Source organism: Neopelma chrysocephalum, unplaced genomic scaffold (genome assembly GCF_003984885.1).
Source record: "Neopelma chrysocephalum unplaced genomic scaffold, ASM398488v2 Primary Assembly neopelma1_180, whole genome shotgun sequence".
Lineage (NCBI taxonomy): Eukaryota > Metazoa > Chordata > Aves > Passeriformes > Pipridae > Neopelma > Neopelma chrysocephalum.
The window spans coordinates 1,006,065-1,031,732 of NW_020897842.1; the positions used below are offsets into that span (position 1 = coordinate 1,006,065).

Sequence of the window (25,668 nt, forward strand, 5' to 3'; positions counted from 1 at the left end):
GATAGCTCTTGTGCCACACAGTTTCAAAGGAAATGTTTAAGAGCCTCTTAAACATCAGTGAAGTCCTACATTTGGATAATCCATTTACTGAAAGAATTCTTCATGCCAATCTTCAGCTGAAACAATCTCACAATAAGCAGCTGTTCAAAGAGACGTGTTTAAAATCAATGGTTTCAAGGTGCCTGACAGGATTTCACATCAGCCATCTCAAATTTACACACCTACAGTGGTATTTCTCTGCTCCCACGTTACTGGTAACGTGGCACAGGGAGGTTTAGGCAGCAAATGGCACAGCCTTGTGCCAGGCATTAAAATAAATTCCAGTTTCACAAGCTTTCAAGCGAAGCTAAAGCATCTAAATCAGAGAATCACTCCTTAAGTCCCCCCTTCATGTTAATTTTAATTACAACAATTACTGCTACTGGCAAGACAAAGCTCCTGTGCCCCCTCTGAGGGCTGAGTGCCAGCAGAACAACTCCTTCCATAACCACCCTTCAGGAGAGGGCAGCTTGACCTCTCTGGGAGCGAAATATCAATTAATTATCTTTTTACAGCCCATTCAATTACAGCACACGAGTCACTTGTGCAGGACATCAAGCCTGGAGTTGGGGTGGGTGGGGGAAGGAGGGAGAAAGCCCTGGCAGGGAAGAGCCCTCAGAAAGGCTGGGGGGCAGTGATCCCACAGAGGCAGGGAAATGTTTGTTATCATCCCACAGAGAGTTATTATCTGGCTGTAGCAGGGGAAAAGCAGATCATCCTCATTTAACTGAAGTTTTTTAAAAATACAGGGTTATTGGTCCTAAGGGGTGATAGACATTTCATTTAAAGGTGACCAGACACACTGCATTAGTTTTTAATGTTGGAGTCAATTCACCAAAGAGATTTGTTCATTAATGTGGGGGGGGGAAGGAGATAAAAGATGATCTATTCAGCAGAAAACAAAATATATTTAACTTTTGTTAAATAAAGTACTATTAACTCATGTTGCTGAGGACTATTTCACTACTGGACTGATGCCAAAGAAAATTATCAAGTGTGATACATCCCAATAATGCACTCAGCAGAACAGTGGTATAGAAGCAAACATGCTTTAATTTATGATCCCATTAGCATTGCTGCAGAGGCCAAACTTCTGAGAGCACAAATAAACACATCAGGACATGCAAAAAGTGCAAGAGTGTGCATGCAAACAAACCCCAAATGTGACTCTATTTCATTTATAGCTTTGGCAAAGTGAAAAGGGGAGGTGGGTGTCAGGCCCTTGCAGGCCACGAGGGACAGGACAAGAGGAGATGGCCTCAAGTTGGGCTGGGGGGAGTTTTAATACAATCCTTGGAAATTAAAATTGAATTCAACTGGTTTTGATTAAAAAAAAATTATCTTACAGTGAAGATTATAAGAATCTTCTATTTTTGACCCTAAATTTCCCTTTTCCCTCTGTATAACAACTTCAGTTCACCAAAGATTTTTCTTGTGAGAATGACTCTCATCCATATTAAAGCATTCTGTGGAAACAAAGACTTCACTCAGGGGGAGGGTTCATCAAACCCACTAAAATTATAATAATTTAATAAATGTAATGACTGCTCTGTATTTAAAATATTTTCCCAGGCAGCACTTTAGCATATTGTGTATTCCAAACAAACTGCTGTTGCATAATCATTAACTCTGCCCCACGTAGATCTTACAAAGAGTACAATGAAGATTCCAGTAAAGTGAAGGATGTTGAGTTTTCCTGTGGATGGCAAACACACCCATGTGCCCACTGAGATCCCAGGACAGTTTGGTTGGAGTTGTTCAAAGGACAGGCAGTGCTGCTGTCTCATCCTGAGGAAAGCAGGGCTGGAAGGAAGGAATGTGTCCAGTGTCACCCAGAGGATCTGGGCTCGGAGCACAAACCCTCCTTTTCCCTCCATTCCCACGTCATATCCCTTGGATTGGGATGTTCCACCAAACAACTTCCAGGGACTACCAGACAAGAATTCCCACAAACACCCAAACCCAAAGGGACTTCTCAAAACTACACAGTAACTCTTGAATCAGAATCTGCCCAGTGAGGAGTGATTTAAACTGTGGGTCTGGAAAACCCCCTTGGAAATGAGGGGAAGAATTCTCCCACCTCTTTTCCTTATTGCAAATATGATGTCAGGTTATCTTTGGTTACCACATTTATGTTTTTAAGTGTTCTCCAGTGCAGTTTGAAGGGAATTGTCTGAGCCATCCCTGCTGCCCAGAGACAATTCCAGAGCTGCAATTCCAGCACCTGCCCTGCATTCACTGCACTGACATTCCCGAGGGGCCAGGGCAGATTCCCCACTGACAACAATTAGCATCAAAATGTTCCCCAGTGCAGAGCTGTGGGTGGGAATTACAAAAGGTTAACAGACTAAATATAAAAATCTTTTTGAATATAAAATCAATGCGCTTTGTTACCGAAATCTGGGTACTGTAATTTAACCAAAATAGGGATTAGAGTCCCTGGCAATCTTCCATGTGTGTGAGCTGGGCTTTTCTTTGAGCAAAATGCTAAACAGCCAATCTGAAAGTCTGAAACAAAACAACCCAAAGACCCAAAAGAAAGCATTCTATACCTCTTTTTCTTTAAAATTTTCTTAAGCTTAGCACCAAAAGGAACCCCACACCTATCAGGGCTCACAATGGTCCTCTTATATGGGCAGACTCAAACTCTCAAATTGTTTTATTGCATGATACAGAGAGGGACTTATTTAGAGAGGTCAAAATCAGCCAGGAGTTCCTGCACTCCGCTGAACTCTAATAATGTCACAAATTATGTGGCCACTATTGCAACCCAGGGCTGCCAGGGGCTTGTCAGAATTCCTGCTTTTTACCCACAGTTCTGTAGGGCTCCCAGTGTGTAACAGGTGTCTGAGGGGTGGGATCCCAGCTGGAGTAACTTGGGTGTTTTACACTAAACAGCCCCAGCACACATATCCACATTCACACACACGGGTGGGGCACTGACCCCTCAGTCACAGGATCATCATATTAAGGATTTCAGAAGTCCAGGTAGAAGAGAGAATAAACTCTCTGCACAGACAGAGGGTTAATCACTCCATTGAGGTCTTTTCCAACCTCAACGACTCTGTGATTCCCTTTGCCCTCACCCAGCAGAACGTATGAAATGTCAGATTAAAAGTAATCTGATTTTGCAGCAATTCTTTATTTATCACTGCCCGCAGGACAGAGGGGGCAGAGGCAAAACCTTTTTTTCAGCAGAATATTTGTCTGTAGTGGAAATTAATACCAAGTCTTCAAAGAAGACTCTGATGATCCTCAGGCTACTTCTAGTGATGATGTCAAGAGTTTTAGCACCAAGGGCTTCAGTGGAGACGCAGGAAACACGTCTGGGGAAGTGGCTTTGAAGTTGGCTCAGAGGGGCTGACACAAAATACAAAATAAATCATGTTAAGGCTTGATCAGGCAAACACAGATGTCAAAGGTAAAACTCCTATACCTCAGACATGAGCAGGTTCAGGTCCTCAACAATGAACCAAAGAAAAGTAAAAGCAGATTTCTAACAGAAAAAAAAGAGTGGTCCCCAATATGTTTGGAAAATCCAGTACTCGGGACCTTTCATTTTGTTTCTAAACATACTTATTTGCTGTTGCTTCCAGTTATGGACATGACCATCTAAGAAGCACAATCTTATTTCTGGTACCAAATCCTTAGTTGAGCAAGAACCCCCCCCTCATTCCTGGCACCCATGAAAACAATGTTCCTGCCCATCCCCTGACAGCACAAACACACAGGGGACTGACCTGTGGCATTCTCCTTTAAGATGTTCTCCCTCTTGGAAACACAAGTGGTGAGTCAGTTGTTATGGTAACTATTTTTCTTTTTTTTTGACTAACATATGACAGCCTGTGTGTCATCTGATGCTGTTCCTGAATTCAATTACACATCCACTTTTGTCAAATAGTCTAAAAAGGGCTTCTTGGATGAAGAAATAGCGGGGAGAAAACAGGACATTTTTGCCCAGGCACACGGTTTTAGTCCATTAAAACATTGTTTATGTGATTAAATTTATGGGTCCAGTCAACTTTTTGTTAGCTCAGAGCTACGACATGATGATGTGAAGAGCAGCCCTTTTTTGTTCCCTTTTTTGTCAAACAAACTGCCTACAATCCCATGAGCTCCACTCTGGGAAATGCAGTCTGGTGTGCCTTGAGTCCTGCTCAGCCAGGGATTTTAAGGTAGGTCTGTCTGAGCTGTTGGTCCTTCTGCTTAAATGACCAACTGAAAGGAGCAGTTGCTGCATCCCCTGAGTGGGTTTGGTTCCCCACTCAGGTCCAGTGCTATCAGTTTTAAACACGGATATTACAGCATATAACTGATGTTGGGATCCTCACAACTGTGAGAGGAGGGAACCCATCCCTTGGGAATGAACCCTCGCAGAAGGACCTCCATGAGATGAATTTTTAGTGAAACTTGGTGGAGTTAGCGGGTGAAGGATGAAAAAGCACCAAATAGTGATCATTTGGAATTAGATGGTGGAACACTTAAGGCCAAGCACTTGGACCTAAAAAAAGGAGGAGCCAAAACCTGAACTTTTTACAGCTCCAGTCTTCTGCACAGGGACCCAGGGAGATGTTTGAGTTGGCCTCATCCCCCAGCTCCGTGCACTCCCAGCCCTGGTTTCAATTGAAAGCTTGTTCCTGAGTCCTGTAAATTCCCCTCAATTTAAGACCCGTCGGACAATAACGTTCCTCAGTCCAGAAATATGAAAAATATTTCAGCTGATGCAGCAGAAATGTGATGATATGGAGCAAATGGAAACCAGAGGCATTACAGAGACCTGGACCAGCAGCAACATTATGTCACTGCTATCAGTGCCCAGGAATTGTTTTCTTTATTACACTGGGATATCTTGTAATAACATCAGGAATATGGAGGAGGACGTTCCCCACCAGGCACGCACTGCTCCCATCAGAGGGGGAAACTGAAACAACTGAGGGGAAATTGCTGCTCTGAGCCCATTTAGCAGTGCATCTAATCCTACTTTAGGCAGTCCTTAATACCTTTTCTAAAAGGTCTCGGAGAATAATTAATACCTTAACAAAAAAGTCCTAATATTTAAAGCAAACCACATTTTCTACATTTTCTCTGCAATGTCATCTTTCCAAAAACACCAAAATGCCTCCTCCTGAAGTGCTCTTTTTCTGTTGCAACATATGGTGCCCCATCCAGAGAGTCACAAGATATTTTGCTTCTAATTGATTAAATTCATGAGTCACAGACAGGATTTGCTCAGGGATTGCAAAAGCAATGCCTTGTTTTTCCCTGATTTCCCCCAGTCACACAGGTGGGACAGTCCCCTCTGCAGCCCCGGCCACCAAAACCTTCCTCGGGAGCATCACATTTGAAACTTCACATCCAAGTCACCAACTCTGCTGATTTTCTTACATGGCCAGGGGTATTTTGGGTTTTTTCTTAAAGCTCTTGCTGCAGTCAGGGCATCAGGAGAACGTGTGTTATGGACACAGAGACTTTGGGAATTCCCGTGTTCCGAATCTCACAACAGGAGTGAACAGAAGCCAAACCCTCCACCTTTAGAATCTTCACAGAACAAGGCAAATCAGGTGTTTCTGGAGGGAAAATGGGGGTTTGACACTCAGCTTCTCCCTGGTCACAGTGGCAGTGCTGGAACTTGTCACTCCAGCACCAAAGGATTTCCCAGGTCAAAGCAGCTGCTCAACCACCACCAATGACAAATCAGACAGAACATTAAATCAGGAAAAAAAGAAACATTTCTGCCCCCACCATCGGCTTGAATCCTTTGTAAAATGGGGAAATGGCTTTGGATGGACATAAAAGCCTATGTGCCTGAATATTCCCAATTTTCCCTGAAACCAGCACTCCCACAGTCTGAGGTCCTGGAGCTGCTGTACTTCTGGGACCAGTTTCACATGTCAAAGTTGTTACTGGAAGTGTGTGAAGTACCAGCAGCGTTTCTGAACATCAGTGAAGGGTATAAAGTCTGGGCTCCAGATTCAAGTTTTAGTCCCTACTTCATTCTTGGTAAAAGAATTAAGACTGTAGAAATGATTAACTTAAACTCTTTTGATCTTACTGCACACCACTATGCTTTGCTTGGTGAAAATAACTGAAAGGAAACCCCAGGAGGGAAAGATTTCTCTTGTAAAATAGAATCAATGTCCTAAAATTATTTTGTTTGTATTTTTTATGAGAAATTCAGCACTTTGCTAAAAAAAAAAAAAATCACTAAGAAGATGCCTGTTTGTATTACAAAGGTTGTTTCTTATATTCCTGAGTTATTTTACTGCTGTGCAAAGATATTTTTTCCTTTCTCAGTTAACTAAAAAGCTGAGCAGTCAACTAATCCATTATCTTTACTCCCCATGCTGGCTGCTCCAAGCATCTCCTGCTCTACATTGGGTGTCAGATCCAGATCCTGGCTCTGTCTCCCTCCGGGAATGGCAAATCAGCCACTGCAAATCCAGAATTGCTAATGACAGAAACAGGAGATTTCGGTTCCCGGCTTCCAGATGCAACACATGTCAAAAGACAGATTATACACCCAGAGCCAGGGAGAGAAAGGAGTTCTGACAATTGTGTTTGTTTGTGCTGATAGGTTTTAAATCTTAGATAAGTCCAAATATAAGGAAGAAATCACCATGACCCCATTAGGTGCTCAGTATATTGAATTTACAGCTGGGAATCCAGCAGAAAACATACATGAAGCATCATATTGAAAACTACCTCTCCAACAACTTAAGTCTATTAGATTGTGTCAGACTGGAGATGGAGTTGACAAATGGGGGTTTAGAATTCATTTAAATTACTCCTTGTGTTTTCCAAGTCTTTTGAAATGCTGTACAAAGTTAAAGCAGTGACTTTCCTAATAAACAAAGAATCAAGTTTCACAGCTTCAAAGAAATATTTCACTGTAGGGTCTATTTCATCTGGTTCTGCACTTCAAATAATTATTGTGGAGTATTTACAATTCTGACATCAGCTATTATCCTTGACAAGGAAGAAAAGAACAATGTTGCTGTAAAAATATAAAGAGAAACCAAATGCTGGGTGAGATTTTTGAAACAAGTTTCAGTGAGATTTAAAGGTTCTTGGCTTCTTAGAAGTACTAACACACTCAGCAGCTTCCAGAGACTTCAATACTTCAGAAACCAATTATTAATTTAGGATTACAAATCAGTATTTAGAAGGATGATTTTTATGGTCCTAATTTTTGCAGACAGAACTTGCTGTGCCCTCCTTGAATAGTCAGGAGCCACCAGGTGGGGCAAGGGAGGGCAGTGAACAGCTTGCACTCTTTAAGGGTTGAATATTGTATTATAAAATTATATTTGACAATCACAAAAACTCCCCAGCATCTCAAAAAGGTATTTGCCACTATTTTTAGGGAGTACCACTTGCACATTTGCTGTAATTTATGAGGCCTGGTTTTGGGTTACTCTACACACATACTACTCAAGGCAAATAGAATGAAGTTGTCTCTGCCCCACTGCTCGAGCACAGCAGATAAAAGCAGTGCTTCCTTCTGTCCTTTCCAAGGAGCTCAAGGTTGGTTGCAGACCTGGATGGGATTGGGCAGTTTCTGATGCCAGCCCCGATTTCCACACCATGTTTATTCACAGCTGATCACCAAAAGAGCAACAAACAAATAGTGAGTATGTCCCAACTATCTATGAATTACCTCTCACTGTTACTGTGGCACAACATTACAAACTTAGGTGAAGTTGCTGAGTGTAAAACCTCATCCCTGCACTCCCAGCTCCTGTCCCTCCCCACTCAAGGGTCTGGGCTGAGGGATGGGGGCTGTGGTGGGTCCAGGACATCCCCTCCCTGCTGCTCCTCCCTCCTCACGTGTTCCCTGCTCCAGCAAAGCTCCTCCACAACCCACAGCTCCTGGCAGGAGAAGCTGCTTCTGCCTGGGCTTTCCACAGGCTGCAGTTCCCCCTGGGAACATCCCCTGCCCTGGTGTGGGGCCCTCATGGGATTGTTTCTTGCACTCCTTTCCCCCACTCCTCACTCCTGGGCAGTGGCAAAGCAAACCTGTCTTCCCAGAGGGATGGGAAGAAGAGAAATTCACTCCCTTTAATGAAGGCACTTCCTTCCCCAAAGCTAAGTTATCATTCTGCCTGCAATGCTTATCTAGAAGTTTAAACTGAAGTCCTGTGAATAACCTCAAAAAGGCATTTTAAAAAGATTTAAAAAACAATTAAGTTTTTGCAATAAACAGGAATATCATGCTTTCTTAGTGCAGAATGTAAATGATTGCACTGCCGAGAAAAGGGAAAATTAAGTCTTCTAAGTACCCAATGAACAGGAGAGGAACAAATTTCCTCTCTTCAAATATATCCTTATAGTAATCTGAAGAGAATACTCCCATGATTGTGTAGCGATTTCTTCAAGACCTATTCAATTCCTTATTGTTCAGCTCACAGTGCCAGAAAAAAGGGCCTGTTAAAGTTAACATCTGCTAACTAATCATGGAACAGACCATCCCCACATTCCAGAGGGTTTGAACATTGCTATGAATTTTGATTACTATCAACTTTGGCTGGATTAAAGAAGTACTTTACTGTGAGACTTTTGAAACCTACACAAAATTATTCCTTTACAGGAAATGCTTCGAAAACCAAACATTTTTATTCTGGGTTCAGAAAATGTGACCTAGAATTACAAGCATGTCTAGTATTAAAGGTGGAAATAAATCAATCAGGTGCATGATATTCCTCTGATTGTTGTTATTAAATATTTAATTTTGGGAGTATTAACATCCCACAGTAGAGATTCTGACATGCAAATATTCTTTAGATGGGCTGTGCTGCTGCACAGATCTGTCCTTCTGAGTTCCATTCCATGTGTTTTGCTGCCTGACACCAAGAGTACATGCACACATGCTGGATTTCAAGATTTTTGGATCATTTCCTTTGAGGTGATACATTCATATCCGAGTGAGGCAATCCAAAAATGTACTTGTGAGCACCTCTTGACCAGCTGTGCTCGGGTTGGGACCGTGTGTACTGTGCCAACAGTCCCCTCACACAGGAGTCAATTGGATCAGACAAGCTCACCCTGCAGCAGGGGAGTCCATGGCTCTGCAGTGGGATGGGATTCATTCCTGCTCTGTGCTTACCAAACCAGAACCTGCTGAGCAATTCTTGACTGTTTGCAAGGACAGAATTTACTGGGATTACTCTCCCATACACACACAGGCCATGCACACACACTCACAGCTTGTTCTTTTCCTGTCCTTCCAACTTTTTAATTCCAAAATGCTTTCAGTTTAAAATTAAAAATCTCCATTATTAAACTCAAAAAACCCCACCCTCTCATCACAGGAATAAAAATCCGTTACAAGAACACTGGACACCTCGCTGCAGTTCTGCATTTCCTTTGAATGAGCAGCTCCCTCACCCCAGGAAAGGTCTCTGTCCCTCCTGCTCCAGAGAGGGAGCTGTTCTGGGAGAGCTGAGAACTCAGAGGATGCTGAACACCACAGTCAGATCATATTCATCACAAGAGGGACAACCAAGGCATTATGTCCAAGCCCTGTTAATAACTGGAGAGCACAATGAGGGTCTGAGCCAGCCTTTGAGCCCCAGCCCATCACAGGTGTCACCACAACAATTGGCCACAGCTCCCTGTCCATCCAGGACGTCATTTCCCCACTGCCCCTTTAAACACAAACCCACATGGAACCGAAATTTCGACAACACCACAGCTAAATTATAAAGAAGGGATTATTTCAGCCAAATTTCAATAGCAAAGTGGGTGGTCCTCAAGGCTTTTTATAAATACCCTTCCAACATTTTTGTGAGAAGTTGAATAGGAGACCACACAACAACCAAGGATTATGTGGCACTCCTCGAAAGGGGAAAGGGAGGAGAATCAAACATTTCTTGCCCAAGGTTTGTTACTGTGGGATACTATTATGTGAAGCCCTTCAGTTCATATAGAACATTGCATTAAATTACATGGCAAGAATGAATAACTGCTTTGTCACATACAGAATCACACATTATTTTGCTTCTAAAGGTTGTGAAAAGTGAAATAGTGTACCAAATTCAATTCAAAAAAGCCTTGGTTATTTAAATCCAGTCTGCATTTCACCCAAGGTATTCCCTTTGCAGAAAAGTTTAAAGACTCCTAAGGCAGCAGAGCCAAATACCAGGGAATCTCAGGAATGAGCCAATTAAATTCTCCAGCAACATTAACCTTGCCCACGTAACTGCAACCCAGAGTGACGTCATGAGGAAGGTGCAGTGTCTCCAGGGTCCCCTTTGACACCCAACACGACCTTCAGGTGATTAGTTGACAGCCCCCATTTCACTGCCATGGACTGACACAGGGTCAGGGAGCAGAGGGCACAGCAGGAGCACAGGTTTCACTCCAGCTGGGAGGAGCAAGTGTAGGATTGCACATTGTGGTCCACAGCTCTGTTCCAAAGCGTGTGTAAAAACCACCCTGCAGCACAGAGCTGGCACTGAACCTTCGTGTGGATTGTTCCATATCACTGGGAGAGTTCAGAGTCACAACTGGCACAGAAATAATCAGACAGTGGGCAAGGTGCAGTCAAAAGTCCAGGTATGGGAAGTAAAACAACTCAGTGACAAACCTCGCTGGTTTTATGTGGTACTAAATCCTGCTCAGCTGTCAGGCAACATTCTTCCAATGTTAGACTGCATAAGGAACCAGAGAAGGGAAATATTTAAAATCTGAAGTGGTCATTCTTCTACTAAGTTGGATATTTGGCTTTTTGTGTGGTAACAGCAGAGGTACCAAAAAAGTGCTCCTATAATTCTCTAATGTGTGTGAACCCAGCTGAAGCTCCAGATGGATTTAGTCAAAGTTCTGTTTGCACCTTTAGCAGTTACGGGTGTGCTGGAAGATGACACCAAAGACAGAATACCCTTCTGACACCACATCTATCCCTTCCATCCCCTCAAACCATCCCCAGCAGTTATCCCAGGACAGCAGGACTGTTGGGAACTGATGTGCACAAGCTCCACACTCCACTGGCATTCCACAACCTCCTCTGCCTCGGTGGAAGGGACTTTCAAGCAGCAGGCAGCCAGTTATCCAGGGTGTACAAAACAACTGGAAGAGGGTCTAGAAGAGACTCACTGTCACTGGAGCTCCATCCAAACTATCCATGAAATCACAGGGGCCTTCACTGGGCATCAGCACTGGGGTTCAGCTCCCTGCAGGGAGGGGAAAGGCCAGGGGGTATAAAAGATGCCACCTTTCCCAGAGGTTCCTCCTCACTACCTGGGAAGCACTGTGCCTGCTTTCAATCACTTCTGCTGATTGCCTGCTATTAATGTCACTCATCCTCCCAAGTAATTAAGCCACCTCTTTCTTACATGTGCCTTTGTCTCTCCCTGGCACATTTCCTTGTCTAATCCTCTTTTCCAGATGGCATAAGGACGCGGGAGAAGTGTTGCTAAAAGTTGCTTAGCAATGCAACACATGCAAGGGTTGGAAATGCTGACGTCCACACAAGCACTATCTCTCCATCACACATTTCTGCAGAGAGACAAAGGCGTGAACACCCGCAGAGACACCGGGGCCTCCAGGAAAAGAGCCACCAGTGCCCAAAGGGAGCAGGAAAGGGGCAAAGGGGAAAGGCCCCAGGCTCCCAGTGATGGGCTGAGTTACGCTGAGGAGGGTTTTGTTTGTGTTGGGGTTTGATTTTCAACGAGAACTGGAAATTCTGCTTTAAACACACCAAAATCCTCGTGCTTTAGCAAGGTCCTGTGTTTCCTGTGATTCCCAGACACGGGATGCCACAGACACAGAGCCACTGCAAGTTACTGAGAGAGACAAAATAGAAAGGGATGTCCCATCCCTGGGAATGTCCAGGGCCAGGTTGGAAGGGGCTTGGAGCAACCTGGGACAGAGGAAGGTGTCCCTGCCCAGAGCAGGGGGTGGGACTGGATGAGCTTTAAGGTCCCTTCCCTCCCAAACCATTTTGGATTCTATGAAGAGTTCATGACAAACAGGAACTGATGAAGGCAAAGCTGTTTATCAGCAGCTCAGTATCAACCCCAGAAATCCTCCTCTCCCAGGAATCAGTGATAGGGAATTTGTTCCTGTAAATGCACAGTATAATTGTGGATTGTTTCTAAACTCCGCAGTAAATGTGTTTATATGGAATTTATTTAAACTACAATTAAATGTTATGGGTAATAAATAAGAACATTTAGTACATGAACAGTAGTAATTTCACAGAGTCACATTATCATATTAATTCATTTCTGCAGCAGCCTATGAAAACAGGTTGGCATGAATCACTTTGTGTTTGAAAAACCTGAGATGTTACAGATTTATTCATCTGAAACAACTACTTCTAAGAAAACAACTAAACCGTAGTAAATGAACTACAGAAATTCACATGCAGCTGTACTCAGGGTAGTCTCTTACTAAACAGAATTTAGTGGTGCCCTCCACAAGCAATTAAAGTAGAGCTCAGCACTTACTAGTGGGGAGACTCATTCAAGGCCCTTATATCAGCAACAGCATTATTTATATCTTTATAACACACATCATTGTATTGCAAGTATAATCATGGTCAAGGCTTATTGTATCTTCAGATTTCATGTTATCCACTCGCATCCAGCATCATTCAGAGTAACTGAAATTCCAGAAATTTAAATGATTTGCACCAGAACCGAACCTGTTCACAGGTGCATCCCACAGCAGGGCTCCCTCTGGGGAGGGGGAACAGCAAACACAGCCAGAACACACAGGGACAGGGACAGGGGGGAACACGGCATCTGCTTCCTGGGAGGTGAGGAGACATCACAGAGAGGAAACCCTTTCATGGCAGAAATGAGTGTTTTACTTCATTAACCTCTGCAAACTTCATTCACGTGTCATTGTTCCCCTTCATTCTCAAATGTGTGCACATCCAAATGCAGGAAAACCAGACAGGCCACCACAGGTCACTGGGATTTGTTCATTTATTTATTTTTAAAAGCAGCTCTCAGGCACTTTGTGTTGTTTCACATCCCCTACTATTCAGCTGTAGTTTGTATCTTGCACCTCTTCATAACATTTTTGCCCAATGTGAAATCAGCTTTATGGTTAAGCAGGAGATAAATCAGAGCTGTTTGTTATTATTGGGACTCCTCTGTTGACAGTTGTAATTATTGCTTGTTTATTGGACATTTCATCGACCTGAACCTCTGAAGGTTCCCAGACTCCAACGTGCTATTACCTGACAGCATCCACTCACTAAAAACTGCCACTTGCCAGACTGATCTAAAAATCCAGCCCTGACACTGCTGCAGTTAAAACTGAGGACAAATTCAGCATTAATGCCATGGTTCAATCTGCTCTGCACCCCACAGCAGCAATGCTGGGGTACCCTGGGGCTCGAAATATTTGCCCGTGTTCTCTTTGTTCCAGCAGATTACTTCAGGATGGCCAAGGTACTATTTCAGTAAAGGCAAAAAACCAAAACAAAACAAAACAGCCAACCCAGATTTTTTCCAAATTCCTACAGTTTTACACAGTTTTCAAGCATGGAGCTCTTTGTAAGATGTCTGGGTACACTGACTGAGCAGCAGTAACATCTGACATTCTGACCAACGAAACGGATTTCAAAATCTCACGTGCAAAGCCTTCCGTGGACGAAGCAGACAGAATTCTCAGATCCTTCACTTAAAAATTTGCCCTTTTCTGTGCTACCAACCAAGTTTTACCATCTGTATTATGACCAGGTTTGCGTCCCCTGCACTGCCCGGACATAATTCCTCTAATGACAAGTTTTAAGGTCCCTTCCAGCCCAAAGCATTCCAGGATTCCCTGACTCTAATTAGCTCTCACATATTTACAGTTTATTCCACACGATGTGGGCTCGTGTTTTGCTGGAAGTGTGCCCTGATTTTTGGTGGACTGCAGTGTGCACTGATCCATTACCCCAGCGGGTGGGAATGGACTGGTGTGAACTGGTGTTTATTAAATCCTGTGCACACAAACCCACAGATTAACTGATCACAGAGTTTTTATCAGGTTTTCATTGACAACAGCTCATCAAAGCAGGGGAGAGGCTAAAATTGCAGAATTCCATGGCTGAATCACTCACCTGCAAGGTGCAGCTCACAGGTTTGTCTTAGATCCTCCCCAGAAGGCTGGTTAGCTCTTCCATAAATCTGTGGGAACAGGTTAAATAATAAGTAAGTAAGTATGTACATAAATAAATAAATAAATCTAACGAGGTTAAAAAGGAACTTTAACCTGTTATTTTCCCTGGAAATAAAAAATATTTATATGTTTTTATTGTTTCATGTTATGCCATATAATTTGAAAGCAGTATGTGCTGAGGGATCACTTGCATCAAGGGGGTGTCTTTTAAGTCATATATAATAATATATATATATACACACATATATGTGTAAATATATGTAATATGTGTAAATAGATAAATATGTATTTATTATATATACCTATGGATATATTATATATATTTTGTATATTTTTATTAGCATATATAGTAGTATATAATTTATTTATATATTGATATATCTACATATTTATATCGTTATATATAACATTAATATATGTACAAAATACATAAATATATACATATATTTGCATAACATAAATACTAAATCAATATTCAGGAGTGTCGGGATTTCTTGTTGTCACTTTTGAGCACATATTGAGTGTGAACTTTAGTCCCAAGTGCTGCAGTGCCAGAGCAGCCACCGAGCCTGAAGAATTTACCGATTCCGCCCCAAAAGAGGTGCTGGGGAGACGCCCAGTGGTGCCCAGCGGAGGTACAGAACTGTACAGACCAGCCCGTGAGCAGTGAGGGGAATAAATGAGGATAAATTGTAATAAATTCGAGGGCCCCCCCCGTTTGTTTGTCAGTGTTTCTGTGGCACCGGGACAAACCCACCACAGCGTGTGGGGACTTTGTGTCACCTCTGTCTCTAACGACTATTTCTCATCTTCTCCTACTGATTTTCATTCCTAAGCGTTCACGTGTTCATGGAATAACACACTGGAATCCTTAAAACTTTAAAATCCCTTAAACACCTTTTGGCCTCATGTCGTGAGGCGGCTCTGCTCGGCCCCGCTCGGGTCGGGCTCGGCTCTGTTCGGCTCCGTTCGGGTTCCGTTCGGGTCGGGCTACGTTCGGCTGAGCTCGGCTGGGCTCGGTTCAGGCTCGGCTCAGTTCGGCTCCGTTCGGCTCAGTTCGGCTGAGCTCGGTTCGGGATCGGCTCCGTTCGGGGTCGGCCCGGCCCCACCCCGCCCTCAGCCCCGCCCCCCCGCTTGCCGCCGTCCCGCCATTGGCCGCGTGCCCGCCCCCGCCCTCAGTGGCCGCTGCCCATTGGCTGTCCCGGCGCGAGGGGCGGGGCCGGGCGCCCCCTCAGGGCAGCGGGGCGGGCCCGGTCGGCGCTCGGTCCCCGCCGGTGCCGCCCCGCCCGTCCCCTGCCCGCTCCCGCCCGCCCTCACGGTCCTCACCGCCCTCCCGCCTCCCCGCCGGGACCGCCCTGCTGCCCCCGGGGCCAACTGCGGGGCCGCACTCGGGCTCGTCCCGCCCCAGCCCCGGAAGCGGAAGCGCGTCCCGACGGTGCCGCCATATCGGGTGTGTGGAGGGGCGGGAGCGGAGGAAGGACCGGCCCGGTCGCCTGTGAGTACTGGGGCCGCCCGGGGCTGAGCGGGGCCGCGGGCGGGCACTGCGGGCCGGGACACCCCTGGGCGGGCGGGCAGAGCCCGGGGCGAGCGGCTCCTCCGGGGTGCGGGGGCTGCGCGGGCTCGAGGCCTCCCGGGGCCTCCCGGGCCGTGTCCCCGCTGTGCCGGCCCCGCTCCAGCCGCTCCCCGCTCGTTGGACCGGGCTGAGCCCAGCCCAGGCCTGGGAAGTCCCCGAGAGCCGCAGGTGCTGCTCGGCTGCTGCCGGAACGGATAAAATGAAACAGTGTCTTTTTTTAGCGTGAAAAACCCAACCTATGCCACCAGCGTGGTTGTCCGTTCACCCTGTTACAGTAAATCACTCGAGCGTGTTGCTCTTCAGAGGTGTTTCCTCTACGAGATAAGGAAGGCTGTGCGAGCAGGAGTGTGGGTTTGCTGCCGGTGTCCTCCGTTTGTATTTTAACTTCAAGAAAAACCTGTCTCATAATCAGAGCTCTCTGGAAATTCGGCACGTCTGTGTGTCACCGCAGAAAGTGAATGTTTTTACTGCCCCAGGTTCTGTTTTTGAGCACTCAGCGATCACGTTTGTAGGGATATTACCATGACAATTGTGGTGAAAAGGTCATCTATTAAGGTCCTGCCTTCACCTGCCTGGTGTTTTCAGCAGAGGAAACTGCTTTAACATGGTTTAGGTTTAGCAGCAGCCTCAGTTCTGCTGGCAGTGACCTATTCACTCGTTTGTTGTATTAATGTGAGTGTGATTTTCTGATTGTTGGCTGTGCTGAAGGGTTGTCACAGCTCCTCGTGCTGAACAGTGAATTTATGTTACATCTGTAAGAAAGATGGAGAGAGGCTTTGGACAAGGGCCTGGAGGGACAGGACAAGGGGGAACGGCTTCAAACTGCCAGAGGGCAGGGAGAGATGGGATATTGGGAAGGAATTCTTTCCTGTGAGGGAAAACCAGAATAAAGCACAAAATGATGCTCAGCTTAGAAGGCTGAGTAACTTCTGCCCTGCAGAGAGTGGGGAGAAGAATAATCACTTCCTTTTGCCTGTAGTGGAAAAGTCTGTATATTGTATAAGTTTCTATTTGATTATTTTTTTCTTTTCAGTTCTAGCTTGAATTAAAGTGGACTCAGCTCCTGGAGCCTCCTGATGAAACCTCTTAGCTTTTGAAGTGTAGCAGGACTCCTTTTTTCTGCTTCCTAATGATTCCATAGGATGTAGTTTTCAGATGTTTACGGGAAAAATACACAACTTTAAGTTTTTGTGCCTCCCCAGATTGTCCTTGGTCTCAAATGTTCTGCAGCAATCACTCGTATTGCAGCATCTGAGATAATTTACTGGTTTTTTAATTTATTCATGTTCCATTCAGCTTTATTATCCTCCGAGGCTCTTGAGTAGGGCTGAAAGTGCTCCCAGTATCCCAGGGTTACATAGTCCCACCCACAAATGAGGATTCCAGGAAGTAATGTCAGGGATTGCTTTCGGTGATGTGGCAAAATGTTTCTGTTTGGAATCGAGTTTATTTGGCCTGTACCTTGAAGTGAGCTGTAAAACCCAGTTAAACTCAACTGATAAGGAAAATAAAGCTCTTAAATTGGTAGCAGAAGCGTGGACTGAAAAATAACCCCCTTGGTTAATGTTTTGAGTTTGGGCCCTTTGACTGCACAGTTTTGCTCCTGCAGAAAACTTTCCTGCTGCTGCTCAGCTCTTCATGCTCAAGAGACAGAGAAACTCGTTGCCTTCTTTCTAGTGTGAGCAAGGTTCCGGGTCTGGTGCTTTGGCAGAGTCTGAGAGCACTGATGTGCAGTCCTGAACTTCCTTGTTCACTGTCTGGTTACTGAGCATTTAAAATCCAAAGCAACTTTAAAACAATATATATATATTTATTTTGGTTTTGTTCTTTGCCTTTGGAGACTGAGGGGGCAGGAGGGAGGTGCTGCAGGTCGTGTCTCACTGTTTAGATGTTGTAACTCGGCCTCTGCCTTAGCAAGGGGATGCCCAACCAGGCTCCTTCCTGCATTTCTCTGTGGGTTTCTTGATTTCCCTCCCAGAATGGACTGCATCCTGCCTTGCCTTTGTAAAACACCCTGTTCTTTGCTGTCTTGGACAATTACTTTAGGGAATTTAATTCATTTTTGCGTAGATGTCCTCTCTTTGAGAATACTTCATTCAAAATACTTGTTTCAAACAGTGCAAGCCAAAAGAACATTGTGTGTAAATGCTGGTTCAGAGAATGTGCTTTAAAGCTTTCTGAGCTGAGATTTTGGGTCTCAGTGTTCCCTGTGTCCTGTGTTTTGTTTCCACAGCCACCATGTCAGAAGGGGACAGCATTGGGGAGTCTGTGCATGGAAAACCCTCCGTGGTCTATAGGTTTTTCTCAAGACTTGGACAGGTTGGTTTGGGGAAGGATTTTTCTGACTGCTTTAGGAGTAGATCTCACTGTGGCTCCTTAAGCTCATTACTTTTTGGATGAGTTGTTGAAATGCTAAAATCTGTACGAGAGATTTCTTCTGAAGCCTTTAAAAACTGATAAATGTTATTACACGTAGCTTACTGGGATGTTTAAGGGGTGTATGTGTGACACTGCACAGTGAAAATATATGTTGTCAAAAACAAGGAGCGACTTCACATTTCAGGTCAAATTCATCTTAAGGAAAGTAACTTGCATGAGATACAGAAATATTAAATTGCTTTACAATGCCCCAAGCATTAGGGGTTTCATAAAAACATGGAACTTTTCAAAGTACAGTTATGTGTGATTCAGTTTATTAATGAAGAATACAGATGTTTCATGTTACTGTCCTTCCCAAAGGCTTGTCTTTGCCAATGCTGCTCTGTAATGAACTGTGCTCATTGTGCCTCCTGTATTTCACATGTCCCCTTGTTTCCTCCCAGATCTACCAGTCCTGGTTAGACAAATCCACCCCCTACACCGCCGTGCGATGGATTGTAACGCTGGGGCTGAGCTTTATCTACATGATTAGAGTTTATTTACTGCAGGTGAGCACTGCAGTTACTGCCAAAGGATTTTTACTTATCACTCCTGGCCTGTGTTTCCTGCTAAGAGCATTTTTGAAGTGTGGTGTTAATTTAGAATCACGTGTGCTGTCGTTTAGCTCATGGTAGAAGGTAAATTGGATAATGTGAAGAGAGAGCAGCTCTTGTGTACATGAGGGATTTGCACTCCTCTTGTGTTCTAAGACTTGTTTTGATAGGTGAGAATAGTTAATGTTTTTATTTAATATTGTTAATATTGTCAGAATTGTTAATATTTTTATTTTTATGTTGTTAATATTCTAGTCCAGAAACCTTTCAGTTAAGGCAAGGATGTAGAAAAGCTTCTCAAGGAAGCAAAGAACCCAGGTTGTTTAACCTTGTTAAAAAGGAAGGATCAGCAAATGTCTTTCAGGAAGACTTTAACTGTGGCTGTTCCTCCCTCCCTGTGCAGGGTTGGTACATTGTGACATATGCCTTGGGAATCTACCACCTAAACCTCTTCATAGCTTTCCTGTCGCCAAAGGTAGACCCCTCTCTAATGGAAGACTCAGGTATGATAAAAGGTTCATTTTGCCATAGTTCAGAACTTAGTCAAGCTTCCAGACCCCTTGGGCTGATAAAGTCGTGTAAAGATGTTCCACTTCAGCAGGACGTTGTATTTTTTAGACTTGGAGAAAATCTGTGCAGCTTCACATCAAGAGTTACCATAAAATTTGTCCTCTCTTACGTGGGACTTGAACATATTCCATATTGCATTAGTTTTCTGTGTTCTGAAAGGAGGTTTATGTGACTTAAATTCTCCCCATAGTGACCTGGCACTCATTTCTGTTCCTTATTTTCTTTTGGGGAATCAGTGCTTAGTTACATTAAACTGTAACTGGGATCTAAGTGTAACAGTGGAAATTGGGTGTGGATTCATTTTGTGATTTTTTTTTTTTAGGGTTTTTTTAAGATAAAAAGTAAAAAAAAAATCAGGAGTCTGAATATTGTGGAAAGCTACTGTGAGGGGGTTTGTGGTTTGGTTTTTTCCCTGTTATTTTCAGATGATGGTCCTTCCTTACCTACAAGGCAAAACGAAGAATTTCGGCCTTTCATTAGAAGGCTCCCAGAATTCAAATTCTGGTGAGTGGAACCGTCTGCCCGTGCTCTGGTTTTGAAAAATATAAATCTCTGCCTCTAATGAGTGGTAGCTGGGCTGGAAGGATTAATTGTGGCTGTTGTTCTCCAGGCACTCTGCCACCAAAGGAATCCTGGTTGCCATGGCGTGTACGTTCTTCGAGGCTTTCAACGTGCCTGTGTTCTGGCCCATCCTGGTGATGTACTTCATCATGCTCTTCTGCATCACTATGAAGAGGCAAATCAAGGTAACTCTCCAGCAGCAGGGAGCAGCTTTTGTGGGGGCAGGAGGTGCAGCTTTGTGCCAGCCTGGCCGTGCCCTTGGCCGTTCAGGTGGGAAATGTGCTGCACACACCTCTGGTCCTGCAGCAGCTCCAGCAGCCAGCACCTGGACATGAGTTGTTTGTGTTGTACATCTGCAGCACTGAGCAGCTTTTATTCTCGCTTTCACAAGGTTTTGATTTTAGAATGCAAGATCAGGTCTTTAGGCAGGTTCTCATCCACTTCCTGTCCTAACTGTGGCTATTTTTAATGAAGAGGTGTGGTACAACCTCTGGTGGGTGAAAAGGGAAGTTCTGACGAGTTGGTGCAAGAAAGTAAATGAGGGAAAGAGGAAGCAGAACATAGACAACTCATCCTGACCATTTTAACAAGTTAGTTATTGGCATTTTAAAAAGCTATTTTTTTTTCCCAGACATTCAGAATTTTGGATGGGAACTGTGATTTGAGTGGGAAATTTAAGATTAAAGGGTAGTAAAGAATTAGTTCCTCTGTGCTCTGTCCAGTTTCCTGTGGTCCCTCAGTCAGGGACACTGTACTGTATGAGTTGTTGGGTACACCCAAATTTGAGATTTGTGAGACTGATCTCATACACCTATTTAGATTTAAACTGGTGTAGGATTAGCTATTTCATTACCTTTACTAAGAACTGCCTTTCTAGGGGACAATGTGCATTATAGAACATCTTGTCTAAATATTCCCTAAGCTTCTTGCCTCAACACTTGATGTTTTCTCTTTGCAGCACATGATAAAGTACAGATATATACCCTTCACACATGGCAAGAGGAAATACAAAGGGAAGGAGGATGTGGGGAAGACCTTTGCCAGCTAGAGGGAGCAACACCCTGTTGACCAGTTCTACTGCTCACTAAAGGAACGATTTTGAGCCATTGTAACAATGCCTTTTTTCTTCATAAAATGATTAACAGAGTGGTGACAAAGCAGTTGAATTTTCATTTTACGAGGATCTTGCTATTTTTATCTGAAGTATCAGCTCAGTTTCTTGAGGAAACTGGCATTCTAACCAAATTGCATTGAGTTTATTCTCTTTTGGAAGAAGTTGGAGAAACTTTGGATAATCCCACGGATTTGGGATAACGTATTCCTTTCAAGATCCATTGCACTGGAGAGGTTAATGGCCTAGAGCTGGATGTTTTTACGTAGTTCTCCTGCTCACCATCACCCTGAAGTGCTGTGCACATCTGTGGAGGAAAGTGTAAGCTGGCACACGTGATGCTGTTTTCTGCTTCGGGGCCGTGTGCTGTTCTCATAGAAACCTTCAGTAGACTTAAATAGCTGCAGAACTTAAGCCAGTTTCCTAAATGCATGGTATTACTGAGTTATAACCCAATAGGTAGGAATAAGAAATCTACTAAATTATGGGTTTGCAGTAGGGGAAAAAATACTCATTTAGCTTCTAAAGCAACTCGTTTGTGTTGGGTTTCAATGCCAGTTTCACTGTTCCATCTCCGAGCAGATGCTAAAATTGGGCTCTTTCGTGATGACTCAGAACTTTGTTCAAACTCTATCACAATTTCCTTTGAGGACCTGGAATTATAAAAATATATATTTTAATTGTTCTTAGTTGGAGTTTCTTTCGTACTTAATGGTTTCATGAATAATTTAAGCTGACTTCATGCAGCCCCACAGAAAGTACCCAAACTGGCCAGAACAGACAGTGGTGGGGGTTTTAACACAGATTTTCATTTTATATGGGGGGGGGGGAAATAAGACATAAATGACCTGCATGTAAACTTTTTCATGTGATACAACTGCAGTTTTATTAAGTGACTTTTTAATTCCAAAATTTATTAAAAGACAGTGTTCCCCTTTACTTGTTCTCTATCTTTATATACATCTACTGATCTAACAGCATTTATGGCTCCTTTTCAGTAATGGTTACCCTCAACTTACCTTCATGCAATGCCTTTTCCAACTCTTCAGGGACCATTCACTTGCAGAAGGTAGGAAAAGATCAGCTTTTTGAAGATTCTGAATGGAGAACAGTGGCAGCTTCAACAGACACCTAATTGGGAAATAGATGTAGGCACCTTTTCCTCTGGTTTTGTCAAGTGAAGTCTTTGTGGAGCTCTGGAATTCAGCAGTCCTGGGAACATGACAGGTAGTTTTAGCTCACATTGACCCCTTGCTTTCTGTTTGTTTGCATGTGTTTGTTTTATTAGCAGGGTGAAAACTAGGAATGTAAATACTTAAAATTATGGAAACAGGATCCAGAACAGGCCTTATAAAAGTACCAGTCGTGGATGTGGTTTGTTGCCTAAAAAAACGTGAAAGCCCTGACTTGGAGAAGCTGTTTTCAGGCTTGCTGGAGTTTCTGAATAATATGGACAAATCAGGGAGAAAAACAGGATGTTTATTAGTATTAAAATTCCCAACTGGGATGACTCCTTCTGAACAGCTGAGTGTTAACACTTTTTAGAAACACATTTTTAATATGGTCAGGAACCGTGTCCAAAGAGACAGAAGGGTAGAGGCAGAGAGGGCTTTATTTGCCACCCAGGACTGAAGTGCCACCTTGCATGAGCATTTCCAGTCCCTTGAAGCCTTTCCTTGGCCCAGCTGGGGCTGGGTGGCAAGTACAGAGTGGGAGCTGAGGCCTTGTCAGGGGCCAGGACGGGTTTGTCCTTCACAGCTGGTAGTGCCGGAGGTAGATCAGCTTCTGGGGATGGAACTTCTCTCTGCACAGTGGGCACTCTGCCTGCAGAAAAGAGATCAGATACAGGACATACTGAATAGTTCTACTGAAACGTTTTAAACCATCCAAATATAACTTCAGCTACTTTTAGAAAATAATCAGCATCCAAAATTCACAAACCATTTTTTCAGTCCCGTTTGTGGTACAAGCTTTTGCCAGATAAAGCACTCCGAGCTCGCCCAGTTTAAGCTGCTCAGCTCATTTATATATTATTTAAATGTATTTATATTTTATATATTTATAAATATAATTCCCCTATTTATAAGCATCCACATGTAACCTTCACAATGTAATGTTGGTCGTTCTGTTTCAGTAAATGTGTCCTGGTACCTCTGGGTGCCTGAGTGAGGGAAGGGGTACAACAGCCAGGCTGAGGGGTGTTCTCAGGTGGAGGTTTCAGCAGTTTGTGCCTGTCCCTGCACTCACCCTGGTGTTGCACCAGGCAGTGATGCACTCCCAGCAGAAGAGGTGCCCGCAGGGGGTGGCTGTGCTGTGCCTCCGCTCCTCCAAGCACAGAGTGCAGCGGGACTGGCGCCCGGGAGCCTTGTCCTTGCTCGTGTTCCTAATGAACAGAGTCACAGGTTAATGGTGCAGCCTGCCTGTAAGAGAGATTTGGTAACACCATCCTAAAGTAACCACCATCTTCAAGTATTAACCCTTGCTCAGAACCACCAAAGCATGAAAACTAAGAGATGCTTAAAGCAGATAGGAATTAACTTTGCTAATTAATTAAACATAACATCAAGTTCTAACTTAAATCAGTGTGTCAGTCCCGTGTTCCCCCTGTCCCTGACAGCTCTGCCATTCCCACCACTGCTCCCCCCCCTTTCCTAGTAAGTAAAAACCACCTCTCACTTCTGGTGGGCGAGGTTGCGGTGCAGCTTCCACTCCTGCCTCGCCCTCTGCCTCTGTTTGAAGCTGTACATCTGAACCCCAATGGTCAGCAGGAGATGGAAGAGGGAAATTATTCCAAGGAACTTGTAACTTGTCCGGACACTCTGATCTTCTCCCTGCAGTCCTCCAAAATGCAGCTGTGGAGTTCACAGAAACAGAGATGTGGTTTTATGAAACTATTCCCCCCCCCTTTCAATAAACTTCATTTGGGATTCTCATTTCTGTCCAAAAAATTGACATGTTTGTAGGGCTTCTCAAGCTGCTGTGTCTGAGGAGGTCTGATTGCCTTCAGTCAGCCTCGACTTAGCTGCTGTCTGTCCATCAAAACTGCAGCTTTAATTGTTTTGATTTTCTTATGTCACTGAGCAAACAGTCAGACACCTCTTTTCCACACCAACACTGGGAGTTGTTGAGGAGTCTTGTGTCTATAGGCATTTCTGGGCCAGTGTCTGATGGGTTTTTTTTGCAAAGATACAAAATTAAGCTCTTCTTATAGAAAAATGCTCTATAAATGTGCACTGGTTTTTGTTCAGAACTATATTTCAGTGTTTCCTGCGGATTTATTAAGTCCCTTCTCACGTTTGGTGTATTTGTGGCAGACACACTGAAGTTACACAGGGTCAGAACTTACAGCTTCTGACATTGACATTTATTACCCATAACCTCTTGACTGCAGGGATGCAAAAAACTTCCCTCCTGTTACAATCACCCACAGCCAAATCCCTATCCCTGTTACACACGTGGCATCCCAGCAGAGGCCACAGCAGGGCCGTGGACACCAGGCAAGGAACACGTCACTCACACACGAGACAAGGAACACGTCACTCACATACGAGATGCCCGCGACCCTTTTGGAGAGGTGGTAGAAGGTGCCGTGGATGTAGAACAGCGCCAGGTGGAGCCGGTGCAGCAGGGGGATGGATTGTTTCAGGACATACACAACCTGGGAGGCTCTTTTCCTCTGCTGCTCCGGGAGCTGCCCCAGCTGCCTGCGGATCCAGCCACGCAGGAAGGTCCTGCTGGGCAGTGCCAGTGTTGGGCCGCTCCCAGGGCTCCGGGACTCCTCACCCTCCTCCTGCAGCTCATGCTCCAGGTGCAGCAGGGCCTTCTCCAGGCAGTAGGGCACCACGGTGTGCAGGGAGATGAAGGCGGCCCGGCGGAGGAGAGAAGGCACCTTCTTCCTGCTGGGGTCGACCTGAATGATGTTCACGTACTCCTCGCCCAGAGTCTGATACCCTGGATAAACGTGCAACAGAGACCAGGGTGAGATGGCAACTGCAGGATCCGTCTGTGGGGACAGGCTGCTCAGCTCACAGCTCAGCAGGCTTTGCACTCGGAGAAATAATTGCATTTTTTCGTGTTTAAAGAGTGTTTTGGTCGCATCAGCATCTGCAGCATCGGTATCAGCCATGGATGGAGGACTAAAGCGGGGCACCTGTCATGGTGTCAGACAGCCCTTTTGTAAAAAGCTATTGCTTTTAGAAGAACGTGAATTTGTGCTGATAAAGTGCTTGGACAGTTTAGTGGTTTCATGTTTAATAAAAGGTGTTTAAACAAACCCTCTCATTAAAGAGAACCGTGGAGCAGCCTCAGCAGGTGATCCCCAGCACAGCCGCTGTCACGAATTGGGAGAAACGACAGAGAAATGATAGAAACTGGTAGCAAAGGTTACCTGAGAGCGTGGTGAGCACGAAATAGGCCACATCGGAGAGCAGCTCCACCTCCCGCCGCCACTGCAGCCACGGCCGGGCACCTGCGGGACGGGGCCGCTGTCACCGCACCCGTGCGGCACCAGCCCCCTCGCCCCCTCCGCCCCCCCGGGCATTACCCGCCAGCCCCCTCAGCGCGGTGCCGGCCCCGCTGCGCAGCCCGGCCCGGTACAGCTCGTCCTTCTGCCCGCCCCGCACCAGCCGCGCCGGGCCCGCAGCCGCCGCCATCGCCCCCCCCGCGCGGAGGGACACAGCGCGCGGCCCGAGCGGCGGCGGCACCGCGGCGGCACCTCCCGGCAC

General features: G+C 44.9%; 2 protein-coding genes and 1 long non-coding RNA gene across 5 annotated transcripts in view; 1 reads left to right on the forward strand and 2 right to left on the reverse strand.

Moving 5' to 3' along the window:
* The window catches only part of LOC113976728, a 91,011-nt gene extending 75,895 nt beyond the window's left edge, over positions 1-15,116 (reverse strand). For both annotated transcript variants that reach the window (XR_003537153.1, XR_003537152.1), the window contains exons 1-2: positions 14,977-15,116; positions 14,099-14,165 (exon numbers count right to left, since the gene is read on the reverse strand). This is a non-coding gene — a long non-coding RNA (uncharacterized LOC113976728). The remainder of the gene's footprint in view (positions 1-14,098; positions 14,166-14,976) is intronic.
* Positions 15,117-15,494: 378 nt separating this feature from the next.
* On the forward strand, positions 15,495-21,883 carry RER1 (retention in endoplasmic reticulum sorting receptor 1). The gene is made up of 7 exons (XM_027702171.1): positions 15,495-15,652; positions 17,964-18,049; positions 18,553-18,657; positions 19,106-19,205; positions 19,698-19,776; positions 19,883-20,018; positions 20,792-21,883. Exons 2-7 carry the CDS (start codon positions 17,969-17,971, stop codon positions 20,879-20,881), a joined length of 591 nt encoding a protein of 196 aa, XP_027557972.1. The 5' UTR covers positions 15,495-15,652; positions 17,964-17,968; the 3' UTR covers positions 20,882-21,883.
* A 521-nt stretch (positions 21,884-22,404) lies between these two features.
* PEX10 (peroxisomal biogenesis factor 10) lies at positions 22,405-25,632 on the reverse strand. Of its 2 annotated transcripts, none has more exons than XM_027702170.1 (6): positions 25,531-25,632; positions 25,332-25,401; positions 24,489-24,895; positions 23,621-23,796; positions 23,192-23,327; positions 22,405-22,768 (listed from the first exon to the last, which is right to left on the reverse strand). In XM_027702170.1, the coding sequence occupies exons 1-6, from the start codon at positions 25,594-25,596 to the stop codon at positions 22,697-22,699; spliced, it is 927 nt and encodes a 308-aa protein (XP_027557971.1). In that variant the 5' UTR covers positions 25,597-25,632; the 3' UTR covers positions 22,405-22,696. The 2 variants fall into 2 exon arrangements, with proteins under 2 accessions (XP_027557971.1, XP_027557969.1); XM_027702168.1 differs by having other exon boundaries at positions 25,332-25,412; positions 25,488-25,632.
* Positions 25,633-25,668: the final 36 nt, after the last annotated feature.